The 15357-nt window shown below is 34.8% G+C and overlaps 3 protein-coding genes across 3 annotated transcripts; 2 read left to right on the plus strand and 1 right to left on the minus strand.

Annotated features, from left to right (window-relative positions):
• Nucleotides 1-7534: 7534 nt before the first annotated feature.
• Nucleotides 7535-8240, minus strand: Bfra_009762 (putative histone h4 protein). The gene is made up of 3 exons (XM_037340100.1): nt 8159-8240; nt 7922-8059; nt 7535-7863 (listed from the first exon to the last, which is right to left on the minus strand). Exons 1-3 carry the CDS (start codon nt 8166-8168, stop codon nt 7700-7702), a joined length of 312 nt encoding a protein of 103 aa, XP_037189323.1. The 5' UTR covers nt 8169-8240; the 3' UTR covers nt 7535-7699.
• A 1055-nt stretch (nt 8241-9295) lies between these two features.
• On the plus strand, nt 9296-10257 carry Bfra_009763 (putative histone H3 protein). Its single transcript, XM_037340101.1, has 3 exons — nt 9296-9403; nt 9569-9665; nt 9717-10257. Exons 1-3 carry the CDS (start codon nt 9379-9381, stop codon nt 10003-10005), a joined length of 411 nt encoding a protein of 136 aa, XP_037189324.1. The 5' UTR covers nt 9296-9378; the 3' UTR covers nt 10006-10257.
• A 2067-nt stretch (nt 10258-12324) lies between these two features.
• On the plus strand, nt 12325-15212 carry Bfra_009764 (putative dna repair helicase rad3 protein; the record flags this gene model as incomplete). Its single annotated transcript, XM_037340102.1, has 10 exons — nt 12325-12341; nt 12399-12439; nt 12494-12503; nt 12575-12594; nt 12652-12783; nt 12835-13088; nt 13145-13261; nt 13306-13636; nt 13691-13788; nt 13839-15212. The coding sequence occupies 10 exons, from the start codon at nt 12325-12327 to the stop codon at nt 15210-15212; spliced, it is 2394 nt and encodes a 797-aa protein (XP_037189325.1).
• Nucleotides 15213-15357: the final 145 nt, after the last annotated feature.

The raw sequence follows: 15357 nt of genomic DNA on the forward strand, positions 1-15357 counted from the left end.
GATCAATATTACAAATTCGAAATAAACAATATTATATGTAATTTTAACTACTTTATAAGTAAAAACTACTATTAACTTGCTTTTAATCTTATATTATTTTTGAATTTAATTTTTTATATAAATATATTTTGGAATATATAATCTTTTTTTAAAAGCAATATTAGAAAAAAATAGAGTATGTAATAAAATAATAGATTATAATCAAATACAATCATTAATAAATAAATACTTTTTTCTATATAAGACTAAAATGTATTCTCAAAACTGATTTTTCCTTTTTTTTAAATACAAAGTATTTTACTTAATAAATCTGAAAAGATTATTAGGAGATTGGACTTTGTATTTATTTAAAAAAAATTGTTTAATATTATTACAGGAGGGTACAAGATGAGTTAATAATATCTTACCTTTTAATAAGATTTAATTAAATTTAGATAAATACTTCTTTGGTTATTTAAAGTTTTTATATTTAATCTATAACATACTTTTTCTTGGCCCTTTATAACTAACAATAACAACAAGCTTACTAATGCTCTCTATAATTATTTTTAATATTACTCAAAATCCATACCTACACTTATATTATATAGCTTTTAAAATCCTAAAATTAATAGGATTTCCATTCTCATATTATATAGAAATATGAATTTTGAAGCTTTTCAAAGATTGTAAGCTTTTTAAAGTAGTAATCTATACAACCACTCAAATAGATTAAGAAATCTAACGAATCTAATAAATCTAATAAACGCAGTAATCTTTCTAAATCCCTCCTGATGATTTTTTTAAAGTTCTTTTCTAAATCATTTTCGAAATTTCTTTTAAATCTATTAAAATTCTTCATCTCTTTTATTATATCTCTGAAACGAATCTTTAAACAAATCGGAATTATTCATTCGAATATTTAAAAACTTAATCTAATCCTTTTTATTAATGATATTTTACATAAATAAAGATTTATTGATAATCCAAATACATTATTAAAAAGCTCCCGGTTTATATAATAATTATATCTTATTAAATTTCATCTTATTCATTATCTTCTTTCAATTATTAAATTACTATATATACTTTCAATAATATCAATATATTATTCAAGTATATAAAGTATCTATGCTTTTTATTAACCAATCAGCTTTCAGTTATAAAACATATTTTAGATCATATAAAGGTTTCATCTTTTTTTATTCTTTTTCTTTCTATTAATATTAGAACTTAAGATAACATTATTATTACTTTTGGGCATTCATGTTTAAACAAATTCAAACACTAATCTAATTAAAGAGTATTATAATTTTAATTCCTTTCTAAACAACTTGATAATATAATTAACAATTATAAATCTAATAGTAATACCTATACTTTATATATTCATCAATAAATTATCTTAAACAAAAACTATATGAAATAGATTTTTCTTACACAAATAACATTGAATTTTTAAAATTCATTCAAGAAAATATATACACATAATTCTACAGATACATAGATATACATATCAACGATTGCATTGCAATTTGAACCCAACCCATAACAAAAAATGTTTACCACAAATATACCTCAAATTATAATAGTTTCGCTTACTAATTCACCTTCAAATTAATTTTCAAATACATTATCATTGATTCATTCAATTTAAATAATTGATTTCATTACTATTACAAGACTTTTCTCAAAATTAATCATACATTCAGAAAACTCTTAGTTAGTTTAGTTTCATTATTTTTATCTAATTTTTTCATTCGTTAAATAAAAATTATGTATTAGATCAAAACAATTTCATAAAGTTTCTTACTACTTCTTCTTTTTGCTTAACAAAAACAATCAAGTTTTGACTAATCAAAAATATCACATATTACTTACAATCATCAATTAGAAGAAAATTTATAAATCTACATATATGAAAATAGCCTGTTATATATATATATAATTATGTAATATATGAAGTACAGATTTACTTCATTTACATCTACAAATTTAATGTTCTCTACAATAATTATAATCAATATAAAACAAAACAATAGAAATAAAATCATATAAACAAATAATAAATAGTAAACTATAGTAATTGTATATCATAATAAAGAAGATAAAACTATATTTCTATTTCTAATGAACCAAAAATAGATTTATCTTCGTAATTAATATATTCAAATCGATATTCCTGTAAATTAATTATTCAATCTATCTCTCATAACTAAATAAATAATAAAATCAAGGCAGAATAATTAAAATATCTTGATAAAATATTCTATGAAAAAAACAGAATGTTTATATTGAAATTTTTTATAGATAATTCTTATCTTTGAATTGATTTTGAAATGATTATAAGATATCAAATTTAAAAAAGATTTCTATTATTCGAATAAAGATTTTTGAAGCTATTTAAAGATTTCAAGGTTATAAAAGAATCAACTTATATATTAACTTTGATAGATTAAATTTGACTTAAACTTTCAATAAATACTTAATTATAAATAAGTCCAATAATAATAGAATAATTTACACATTTTGCTTGTTTCTCATTTCTAATTTGAATAAAGATATCAAATCAATATCAAGCACAAAAGCTTGCAAATATATCAAATCTAATAAATCTTATTGATTTTACCAAACTTTCTATCAAATATTTCTATTGATTCTTCAACTATGTCTTTTAAATCTTTCAAAGATTATAGAGTTTTATGAACAAATAAATTCAATCTATTAACAAAACTATTAATAAATCTATCAATATAAGATCTTTTTTATACTTTATTTACTTTTCACTTTGGATTCAAATAAGAGTATTAAAAAACAGTTCCTATCAAACTTCGATTGTGATAATACTAAAATTCTGTTTTTAATATATATTAGTATATATATAATGTATACATGTAATATAAAAATATTAAGAGTTCTAGCCCCAGATTGTTATATACTAATCGAAACACATCAAAACCTACTTTTTATTCAACTTTTAATCTAATCTTCATTTCAATGATTGTATAAATTAAGCCGATAAAATCGGTATATAAAGCTGAGAAATATCTAAATAATTTGAAGAACAGATAAAAGTTTTTTCAAAATTTCAAAGTCGAAGTTATAGCTTTTCAAAAGAAAAATTACCAAAATTCTCAAATAGTCGATTATGGACTGATTAAAGAATTACAAAAAAAAACAAATATGATTTAATTACTCCTATGGTATAAATATTGGGATCTTTTACTTTTGTATCTTTTAAATTCAAATTTACTAGTTATAAAATCTATATTATATGATTTATTTCAAAACTAAAAATTTCAATCTATAATAATTACAATCTAAAAGATATTTAGAAAAAAACTTATAGGCACTATAGAAACATTCTAATGTAAATAATTTAAAATATTTTTTATAACTAGAAACTAATTAAATAACTAAGAAGTATAAATAATTTATAGATAAAAATTAGATACAAATATTTATTGAAAATATTTAATGAATCGGTAATTAAAAACAACCAATCATTAAAATAAAACTCAAGTAGGTAAATAAAAGGTAAAGATCTATAGATTTATAGATTTATTATTATATTAATTACTATTAAAATCTTAGGTAAATTACTTTGTTTAAACTAATATACAAATCATCATTGTAAAAACTTAAGATTTTTGAATAACTTGAAAAATCATATTTCGATAGAATAAGTCAAAGGGCATAATATAAAATAAAATAATTGGTTTACTTGAGGTTCTATGAATGGAGAATGTCTTTTTTATATATATAGATGGATAAAATTATATATTATATATTATATATATATATTAAAAACATAACCTTAATCTTTCTTTTCAAGTTCATTTATAAGATTTCTTTAAATCAGTAGAATCTATAATACTTTAAGCTGATTATTTAAATGACTAAAAAAGGGGATTAAAATAATGTGATTCATTACCGAATGGATTAGATTACTGAATGGATTACTCAGTTTATATACAAAATTCGTTTGTATGTAACTGTACACTTTCTTTATTTGTTAATATAATTTAATTTCTTTCTTTAAATATTATAATTATCTATATAAACAATATAAATTTCTAATCAATTATTAGACTTAATATAATAGTTATTATAAAAATAGTGTTTTTTATAACGAAAACTGTGACAATTTCAATTGTTTTTGGAATATAATCAAAATATTTATATTTCAGGATATAATATGAGTGAGAATCGATTGATATTGAGAGAAAAATTAATACTTAATATACTAATCTTACAATCTATGATTAATATGATTTTAATAATTTCAATATGAGGAATTTATGAATATATGGAAAGAGATAGTTTTATGAGTCAAAGACCTTTCTATGTTTATTTTCTATAATAATGTAGTATATTATAATAGAGATACTCATTCAATTAAAAATCAAACCAAACTTTTGAAAAAAACATTAAAAAAATTAAAACCCTGAATATTACTGAGTTTTATTTTATTTAAAGATTTATTATTAGATACTTTTACGAGATTTATTATTAGTAGTATCAGATTTCTTAGATTTCTTAGATTTTCAAGTGACTTTAAACATAACAATATTTTATTTTATATGCTTAAATAAAAGATTAAGTTAAGAGGATAATCTCAATTGTGAATATAACATTATAATTCGATCTACAAAATATTCACATTCTTTGATTCTTCAAGAATTCTTCACTATGCTTGAAACAATATTCAATCATTTTCCATCATTCTCAATCTTTTAATGATTCCTAAATTATTAAATATTAATATAACCCCTTGTTCATACGTTTAGCATCTTTCAAATCATACAATGTAAATATTAATTCCTGTGAACATTCAAAATTTCCACAAAAAGTTTTAGAAACTGTTACTTTTACTTATAAACGATCCAGAGAATGGTCATTAAATACTCATAAGATACAAGTAAATTACAATCAATATTATTGATCTACATGAACGATTGATTAGTCAGTAAAATACAATTTAACTCGAGTTCGTATAATGAATTAGTTGAGATCAACATCTTCAATTCTTCCTATAAATATTAAAATCAAACTCTGCCTTTTTTCCAAATACTCTATTATCTCACAGCCATTGAAAATGTTAGGAAGTATAGATCTTTAGTATTTCTATATCAAGTCCAGTATAGACAGCTTATAACATTTGATACAATTGAAAAAAAGTCTTCGAAATGCCTAAAAAGCTTGATTAGAGTTTCGAAGCGTCGTATCCTCCTGTTGTGAATATTATATTTCGTAGCCATAATCCCGAACATTATCATTTCACATATCAATTATTGGTTATCCCTCGAAATATCTATTTAGTTCGAAACTAGCAACTTTAGTATTTCAATCTTTACTTTATGATATAATGTTATCATTGTAGTTTTAGAATCAAGATATTTATTCTTAGCATCAAACATTCAAAATCTACTTATCTTAGAAATGTAAAAATAACATCCATCGATTTTCAGACTAGGATATCATTTCTTCTTGATATTATGAAAAGAGTCACAAATCTCAAAAAATTCGAAATTTTTGGAAAAAGCTCAATTTCTTGTATGCAAACTTCAACCCAAAGTATCATTGTTTTGTTTTGGAGCTGGAATGGCAATATTCATAAAATGAATTAATACAAATTGGTACATGTCAGACCTCAAATAATGTTCAATACTAGTTGAGGTATTAACACATATAACGTTAACTTTCGTAGTAGTTATCATCGTGTATTTTATAACGCATTTGGTGTTTCCAACAACATTCATTAGAACCAGTATACAGAACACAATAATTATTACTTCAACATACAAAAAATCAATTTCGGCAGTTTATTGTAGATATTCGAGCAGTGAAATAGTCAAGTAGCGTTAATGAAACTTGAAATTTGGTGATCCGCGTCTCGTAACAAGATAACTCAGTATCATTTATTATCCTCAATATAACATAAGGTTCACAGAGTATACTTCTCTTTACTATTACCATACAATGAAGGTTTGGATTACTCGATCAAGATAAAAGAACGTAAATTAAACTCCTCCTTTCCTGAGGTCCAGGAGTAACTCCTAAATCCTGTCGATTTCGAAAAGATTGAAACCCAGCCTAGCTCTCAACACAATAACAAGAACACGTAGGTTCTTGTTTGTACGAGAAGGATACGGAAGACGTAGCACCCACAATGTGTAGGTCCTAATTGTCTAATTGTATTCTGTCTAAAGAGCTAGCTATGTACAGGAGGTAGTAGGCCTTATATATAGACCTGATGGAAGAGCTAGTCTCTTCTTTATTCGCTTAAGGCTTTGTTACAGTAGCCTTACTACAGTGGTAATTGAATGGAAGTCATTCACTTTGTTCACACAGTTCTACTCCTTATAAGAGTATACATATAATGTATAGCACATATCATATCTAATCATACATCATGACTGATAGCCCTTCAACTTCCACTCATCCCATCAAGTGATATATCGAACGAAGTCCTATCATCCTTCCCTTTCCACTCTGTACTCAGTCAACTCATATTTTATATATCCCGAATGACAATTTGAAAATGCTCAACCTTACTAGCCTCTTCAAGACTCTAATCCTGCCTCTCCCTCTGTAGAGAGAAAACTAGTTCGAGGGGAGAATATCCAGAACGCTGAACAAAGACTTCATAATCGGTTAAATCCAGACCTGATATTTGGAAGACGTAGTTGGAGATATACCGGTAGGCCCCAGATATAAAAACAAATGACATTAGAGGCTACAGTATCCTGTGGAATGATAAATCCCCAAGACAAGCTTGTCCAGTGTAGAACAAAGTATGAAGGTGCCAATCACCCAACCGAAACACAGTGCCTTCGTCACAAGCTAAATTCAAGTTCTCTTCACGTGTATGTCGGACAACAGAGCGGCTCGAGGACAATCAAACAACCGGGCACGAGAAAGTCATCCGCTGCTCTGAAGCAGAGATATATATCGTTCCAACGAGAAATTAGGGTCACCGGTGAAGGTCACATCTATGACCAGAAATGGTAAAGCGGGAGGATTGTGAAGTTGAATGAGATATGGTAGATCAGACGACACTCACGTAAACATCATTTCAAATTGAAACAGTATCACTGTACGATATGGCGGTATTCCGACAGTGTCAATTTCGTGTACCAGTAGTATGGAGATTTACATACTATTATCTCAAGAGAAGAAATGATACAAAGCAACTGGGAACATACAAGTTCATGTAGTAGCCAGAGGACCTGATGAAGTTGATCTCGTACTATTGGAGAACTCAGATGAACGTACTAAATACCATCGTATTATTCGAGAACATCAGTTGCCATCAAGGCAAACAAGGATGATGAAGCCAAAATAGCAAGGTGAGCTCTACGGAGGGCATAAAATGGAAGAAGGCGGTGACGCGAGGTGTGTGGGAAAGGAAGAAAAGTGGTACCACCCAAGGATGGCGCGTCGCCCGAATTTAGTGCCAAGCAACAACAACAACACCGAAAGACGCGTACAGAAAAACAATCACGAGTTGGAACAGATATATAAAGATCAAGAATCGTGTGTTGATGGTTTTGATTATCTCATGGACCAACCATGCCGGAATACCCCAATATCCTTATGATACAATAAACACCTGAAAGCAAAGACCCATTTCCGTAACACACCCATCTTCCGACACAACAAGTCGAGGAAGAAAATTCATAATAGACGTAGAAAAGAACCGTAAATATGCAACCGTTTAACCACCGAAACCGTAGAGAGTACGTCCTTGGCGCTTGAGTGCGTAGACAACGTCGAGGGATGTGACAGTCTTTCTCTTGGCGTGCTCAGTGTATGTGACAGCGTCGCGGATAACACCCTCCAAGAAGCTCTTCAGAACACCACGGGTCTCCTCGTAGATCACTAAGTGAAAATGTTAGATGTATATTCGTGTGACGAGATGTGCGAAGTGGTAACTTACTGGCTGAGATACGCTTGACACCACCACGACGTGCGAGACGTCTAATAGCAGGCTTAGTTATGCCTTGGATGTTGTCTCTCAAAATCTTGCGATGACGCTTAGCACCACCCTTTCCGAGACCCTTGCCACCCTTTCCGCCTGTGAAGAAGACGCGTTAGTGAATTGAACGCGATGAGAGGAAGGAATGAATCCAATTGAATGGAGGTGAGGTAAGGCAAGGACAGGGAAGATACTTACGTCCAGTCATGATGAATGTGGGTTATTAAAAGAAGATTGTGTTTGGGGTATTGGTATTTGGTTGCTTGGAAATTTGGAATGGCGTTGTGGAATAGAATATGGAGATAATAAGAATCGATATGTGGGAAGAAGTTCTGTAGTTCTTATCAAAAGATGCACTAAGGCCCCTTCCGCATCACCACGCTAAGTCAAAAACACGCTAACACCAATCGGTTCAACATCAACAACAGGCCAGAGCAAGCTTGGTAAGCATGAGCTGAAATTATGATTGGTTGGACGGAGAAAGCAAGAATACCGGATTAATTGATTAATGCAATAAGGCTGTGAAATTAGGTAGAACCGTAGAACCGTAGAAGTTAGAACCCAATGGGCAGGTGCTTGGTTACGGATGAGGAAAGGGTTTTATGCTTCACGGGGTCGGTAGGGTCGATAGGTACAGTCATATGTGTGTATTGATACCAGCTAGATAGGTGATAGGTGATAGGTAGACCATAGAAGACAGAGAAGAGGAGCACAGGAGTATATTCACAAAGCATTCGAGGGTGGATGAGGAAACGCAATTCAGTTCCATGCAGATTGAGTCATTGCTGAGATGGGCACATTAGGTTGAAACTTGGAGGTGAGCATTTGCCGGCAGGATGAAACCAGTAGCATCTAGTCGTAGTATCTAGTCGTAGTATCCAGCAGCAGTAACGTCCATTTGCCTTTGATTGCATAGGACAGCAAATCCATATCCAAATTCAAATTCAAATGCCATGCCACCACACAACACCCAAAACCTAATACCTGTTCCCATCCCTCAATCCTTCTTTCGGATCTTTCCCCAGTATATTCACATTCCGGTTGCACTTGACTGGGTAGTTGCATAATGAGATCCTTGTTTTCCAAATCAATCCACTTTGTACCGCTTTAAAAAATGCAAGTTGAATTCTCATTGGTCAGTTTACTCGAAAAAACAAAAGTTCTTTTTTCAAACGATTTGAACAACTCAAAGCTCCTTCCTTTCCCACAGATTACACTAGCGTGTTTTTTTCCACAAAAGCACAGCCAAATCAATCACTCACTAGCGTGCTTTCGGATACAAATAATCGCCATCGCCCATTTCTATCTCTTTTCTTCTACATCATACAACCACCACTTCAATATCCACTTCATCAATTTCATCAATCCACAACAACCATAAAAGAACTTCATCAAATTATCCATTAGAAGTATCAACAATGGCTCGTACCAAGCAAACTGCCCGTAAGTTATTATCCCCATCCTCTCCATTCCCTTTCAATCATTGCATCTTTGTCGCGTCGGTCGCAATGTATCACGTTTGCGACCGATCGTCACTTGCAACAACGCGACTCCTCCACTTTGCCACAACAACAGCACTACTTGAACATCATTGCTAATACTTCATAGGTAAATCCACTGGTGGTAAGGCACCAAGAAAGCAACTTGCTTCCAAGGCTGCCCGTAAGAGCGCCCCTTCTACCGGAGGTGTCAAGAAGCCCCACAGGTAATTACTCACTTGCTATCTATTGCTCCAACAACCACTAATTCCCTTCAGATATAAGCCAGGAACTGTCGCTCTCCGTGAGATCCGTCGTTACCAAAAGTCGACTGAGCTCTTGATCCGAAAGCTCCCTTTCCAACGTCTCGTTCGTGAAATCGCTCAAGATTTCAAGTCCGACCTCCGTTTCCAATCTTCCGCCATCGGTGCTCTCCAAGAGTCCGTTGAGGCTTACCTCGTCTCCCTCTTCGAAGACACCAACTTGTGTGCCATCCACGCCAAGCGTGTCACCATCCAATCTAAGGATATCCAACTCGCCCGTCGTCTCCGTGGTGAGCGTGGTTAAATTTGGTTTCTTTTTTGACTTCTCGATGTCTTCAGCTTGAAAGCGCTTCGGCTTTAGGTCGATTGACACTGGCGATGGATCGGGGTGGATGATAATGCTTTGGGGGTATCTTACAAGGGTTTTACGGCATGGAGTTCATTTTCATTTTATGGGGGACCTGCGTTCTTACAGGCTGTACATTATTCAGCCAGCGATGGTGCGCTGAGCTAATGACAACAGATAACAATCACGATTAGTTATCAATCTTTCAAACATATCCTCTTTTCTATTACTGTGAATATTGTGACATAGACTACATTGTTTGAAGTGACACCCCCCACCCAGAGATAGCTGCAATGGTGACCAAAGTGAATGCGCTCTAGGATGGACTGCGCGTACCCGAACCAAACTAGTGGCTGATCTTTAAGCCCTCAAACGTGTTGCCTTTTCCTTTTTGTTTTGAATGTCACTTCTTGCATGTACACTACTTTCCCACATGGTCGACAATCATGGATATCCATCTGTGGATGTACGCCCTTGGAACTCACCCCTCGAATTGACTATTTACTATCTATCCCATTCTAGCTCTTACTTCCTCTATATCCGCAATTCTACCTGCTGGTAGATGATACCCATCGCAAACCAGACATGCTCCAAATGTTACATACAGCTACATAGCAGCACCTTTCCTCATGCAATGTCAATAAAATGGCCTCAACGCTAACACCCACTCAGAATTTCGCCCTCTTCTTCCCTCACTACTCCCCACATGACTTGTGTGCTTTTTCACCTCTACCGTCATAGCTACTATGAACTGCTGACCAAATAGTCATCAAGATATTTGAAAGCTTGAAGCTATCATTTATCCCATGATTCATCACCCTTGATACAATTGTTGCTGTCTCAGATTAGCGGCGTCAAGCAATCTTATTTCTTTGCAACTTTGTAAAGCGCAATCATCTTAGTGTGAAATGTTTAGCTGTACCCTATCTCTTTGGATTGTACCTATCAATTTCGCAACCGGTTTCCAAACCATTTGGAAAGCAAAGGACCTATGGCTTGCTTCAGACACCATGTTAGATGTTTTTGTCGAAGACTTGGGAGCATGTGATGTATCTGTTGCTCCTCCCTCATTCTCCCTCGTCTCATTGCCAGACAGCTCGTATTCGATCAGTTCTGGCATCGCTACAAACCTATGAGATTGCTCCGCCCATCTTCTTAAGTCATCATTTTAAGGCTTGAAAGTTCATAACGTTTCTGTTTCCCTGCTACTGTGAACAGCAATTCAATCATTTCCATTGCAGGCGTGTATCAAGAGAACGATCGTCATATACGCAGAACTTCCTAAAATACCACTCCTACTCGTGCGAAGAGCCTCTCCAGATTTCTACACCAAAACCTCCATGATATCCACACCACGAATGTGCATAAGACAACTTTGTGATTTATCTCTATCTTCTGGAACTCCGAAAGAATTGAATTTGACAGAAGTAAATGAATTGAGGTAGAAGATGCATTTGGTAATAACAACGCCATTAATAAATTTATCACTTTGAATAGATCAAACGTATTTAATCTATGCACCTTCAATGCTCCTCGAGGACGCCAATCGTACGTTACTGTTCTCCTCCTCCATTGGAGAGTAGCGGCGAAAGGCACTATCTCAGGAATGACACGCTGCAGAGCCTGCTCCTCCAAACATACGCCACACATTCACAATCTCCTAGAAAAAATCATCACTCCACCCTCGCGTATGGACCTCACAAGCAAGGCAAGCTTTGAGGGAATCTTTGCATTTATGAGAATTTGGGTATCCGAAACTGAAAGAAGTGTGATTATATTTCGAACAGTGAGCATGAGAAGAGGTTTTGAATTGTGAGTCATTGAGAAACGAAAGACGATACCGTTTAAGTATGGAGCAGTTTCTGGAGATTGAAGAAGCAGTGGAGGTAAGGAACATTGATGAATAATTCACCAAGACGCGTCAAAGAGTCTACATTAAAGGTTAGGTTCGTCGGTGTCCCATGTAGGCAGTTACGGTCGTTGTTCAAGAAGAAAGAATACATTTTGGTGAATCTTTCTTTTCCACACAGAAAAAGTATAAACGCAATTTATAAAACCCAAAGCATGCCCCAGAAAGTTCAGATAGTAATAGTACCAAACATCGCGTTGAGTTGGTATGAAATACTGCTTCTCCAACTGGCCTGAAGTAACAGCACGGATGCGGTGCCGCTTTTGAGCCAGCCCTACGCCTTACAAGAAGGCTATTTTACTTCAATCTCAAGTACAGCCATTTTTAATCAGCAACATCAACAGCACCAACAGGGCTGCCTCTTCAAAATGAAGTTCAATATTGAGTATGTGTTTGTTAACCCGACAGGAAAAAGTGTTATTTGAACTGATAGATGAACCAGTGATTTGCCAGTGCTCTTTCCATATCCTAGGATATATCCAGGTAGGCATCCAAGATGATTTTGATACTGAGTCCAAATTCTGATTTGTTACTTAGAACAATATGCGTATGTTATTTCGCTTGGCTGTAGTTTACACCAGAAAGAACGTTCGATGCTAATGTATGATGTTATATCAGCTATATGTGCGATCTGAAAAGTATTTTGCCCCTTGCCTTCTCACCGTAAGATCATCCGTTGCTGATATGTTTGACAGGAACCCTTGATGCCGGCGGCCATTGTGTTTTGGAGATGCCTTCGGGTACTGGAAAGACTATCTCACTGCTGTCTTTGATCGTTGCGTATCAACAATACTACCCAGAGCATCGGAAACTCATTTACTGCTCACGTGATACAGCCCGGTCCTGAAGATGAAGGAGACATACTAATGAGTGCTTAGGTACTATGTCCGAAATTGAAAAAGCGTTGGCAGAATTGAAAGCTCTTATGAAATATAGGGCGGAACAACTCGGGCACCAGGAAGATTTCCGTGGCTTGGGATTGACTAGTCGTAAAAATTTATGTCTTCATCCTTCTGTGAAGCGGGAGAAGAGTGGTGCTGTTGTGGATGCTCGCTGTCGAAGTTTGACTGCTGGATTTGTGAAAGAGAAGAAGGAGAGGGGTGAAGATGTACCGGTGTGCATTTATCATGATGTAGGTTTTTTTTCGTTGCCATGTTGATCCGCATTGTATTGACGCATATATAATAGAACCTGGACCTCCTCGAACCACATAATCTTATACCAAATGGAGTATGGACGTTAGATGGGATAATGAGATATGGCGAGGAACACAAACAATGCCCATACTTTACCTCCAGGCGAATGGTGAGTGGTAATGCCTTTGCAGCTTCAGTAACTAATGAAACTAGATGTCCTTCTGCAACGTGATAATTTACTCGTACCATTACTTACTCGACCCCAAGATTGCCGAGAGGGTTTCTAAAGAGCTGTCAAAGGATTGCATAGTTGTATTTGACGAAGCACACAATATTGATAACGTGTGCATCGAATCTTTAAGTACTGATATCACAGATGACTCGCTTCGAAGGGCCACTCGAGGAGCAATGAATCTCGAAAGCAGGATTTCAGACTTGAGGGATAGCGATTCAGAAAAACTCAAGGATGAATACGCCAAGTTGGTCGAGGGACTACGCGGTGCTGACGAAGCTCGAGCAGAAGATGCCTTCATGTCAAATCCTGGTTCGTTTGTATTCTATCTCACATCAAAATGCATAGTTACTCACATCTTTCTAGCTTTACCAGATGATCTCCTCAAGGAAGCTGTCCCGGGAAATATTCGGAGAGCTGAGCATTTTGTCGTTTTTCTGAAACGCTTTATCGAATACCTCAAGGTAAGTAAAGCTATAGCCATATCAAAAAGCTAGCGGCTAATCTTAAGAAGACACGAATGAAAGTCCGGCAAGTTATTTCGGAGACACCGGCATCTTTCTTGGCTCATCTAAAAGAGTACACATACATCGAGAAGAAGCCACTTAGATTTTGCGCAGAACGTCTAACATCTCTTGTGCGGACTTTGGAACTTACCAATATTGAGGACTATCAGCCACTTCAGGAAGTTGCAACTTTTGCCACCCTCGTAGCGACATATGAAAAGGGATTTCTTCTTATACTTGAGCCTTATGAGTCTGATACCGCCGAAGTTCCCAATCCTGTTCTCCACTTCACCTGTCTTGATGCCGCAATAGCAATTAAGCCCGTCTTTGAGCGTTTCAGCTCCGTAATCATCACGTCAGGTACTATTTCTCCACTCGAAATGTATCCTAAAATGCTCAATTTCGAGTGTGTTGTTCAGGAGTCTTACCCTATGACTCTCGCTCGACGCTCTTTTTTGCCTATGATTGTCACAAGAGGATCTGACCAGGTTGCGATATCTTCGGGCTTCCAAGTTCGAAATGAGCCTGCTGTTGTCCGTAATTACGGCAATTTACTAACAGAGATGTCTAAGCTCACTCCGGATGGCATGGTCGTTTTCTTCCCATCCTACTTATACATGGAGTCGATTATTAGTATGTGGCAAGGAATGGGTATTTTAGATGAGGTTTGGAAATACAAGCTTATTCTCGTGGAAACTCCTGATGCACAAGAAACATCTCTAGCACTAGAGACCTATCGCACGGCGTGCTGTAACGGACGAGGAGCTATCCTTCTGTGTGTCGCTCGTGGAAAAGTCAGTGAGGGTATCGATTTCGACCACCAATACGGACGCACTGTGCTATGTATTGGAGTACCTTTCCAGTATACCGAATCTCGAATTTTGAAAGCTCGACTAGAGTTCCTCCGCGAAACATACCGGATCAGAGAGAATGACTTCCTATCCTTCGATGCCATGAGACATGCAGCCCAATGTTTGGGACGTGTACTCAGAGGGAAAGATGATTACGGAATCATGGTGTTGGCCGATCGTCGATTCTTGAAGAAACGAACTCAATTGCCAAAATGGATCAACCAGGCGATTCTCGATAGTGAAGTCAATTTGAGTACGGACATGGCGGTAGGAAGTGCGAAGAAATTTTTACGGAATATGGCACAGCCATTCAAGGCCAAGGATCAGGAGGGAATCAGTACGTGGAGCTTGCAGGATCTGGAGAAATTCAAGGAGAAGCAATATGAAGAGACGCTTCAAGCATTGAGAGGTGGTGGAAAGGGCGACCCAATGGATGTCATCAAGAATGGCAACGAGCAAACAGTTAGAGAAGATGAGTATGGCATGGATGATGATGAAATGGAGGCGTCGTTGATGCAGTTAGATGCGTAGGTAGACTATGATGGATAGTCATCTATTGACGTCTAGGAAAGGATATACATCATAATTGTAAGATAGCAACGGCGGCTTTGTGGCCCAAGAATGGAAAATAAATTGGTTCATTTGGTATCTAATTCTGGGGTAGGACTCTAATAAT

This window comes from Botrytis fragariae (assembly GCF_013461495.1).
Source record: "Botrytis fragariae strain BVB16 chromosome Unknown tig00000163, whole genome shotgun sequence".
Lineage (NCBI taxonomy): Eukaryota > Fungi > Ascomycota > Leotiomycetes > Helotiales > Sclerotiniaceae > Botrytis > Botrytis fragariae.

What these genes read in the sequence shown, in the direction of transcription:
- Bfra_009762 (XM_037340100.1), bottom strand. An exon ending in TGTCAAGCGTATCTCAGCCA is followed by an intron (nt 7,864 to 7,921) that starts GTAAGTTACCAC and finishes ATTTTCACTTAG; the next exon opens with TGATCTACGAGGAGACCCGT.
- Bfra_009763 (XM_037340101.1), top strand. Translation starts at nt 9,379, where the DNA reads ATGGCTCGTACCAAGCAAACTGCCC. An exon ending in TCGTACCAAGCAAACTGCCC is followed by an intron (nt 9,404 to 9,568) that starts GTAAGTTATTAT and finishes AATACTTCATAG; the next exon opens with GTAAATCCACTGGTGGTAAG. An exon ending in GGTGTCAAGAAGCCCCACAG is followed by an intron (nt 9,666 to 9,716) that starts GTAATTACTCAC and finishes AATTCCCTTCAG; the next exon opens with ATATAAGCCAGGAACTGTCG.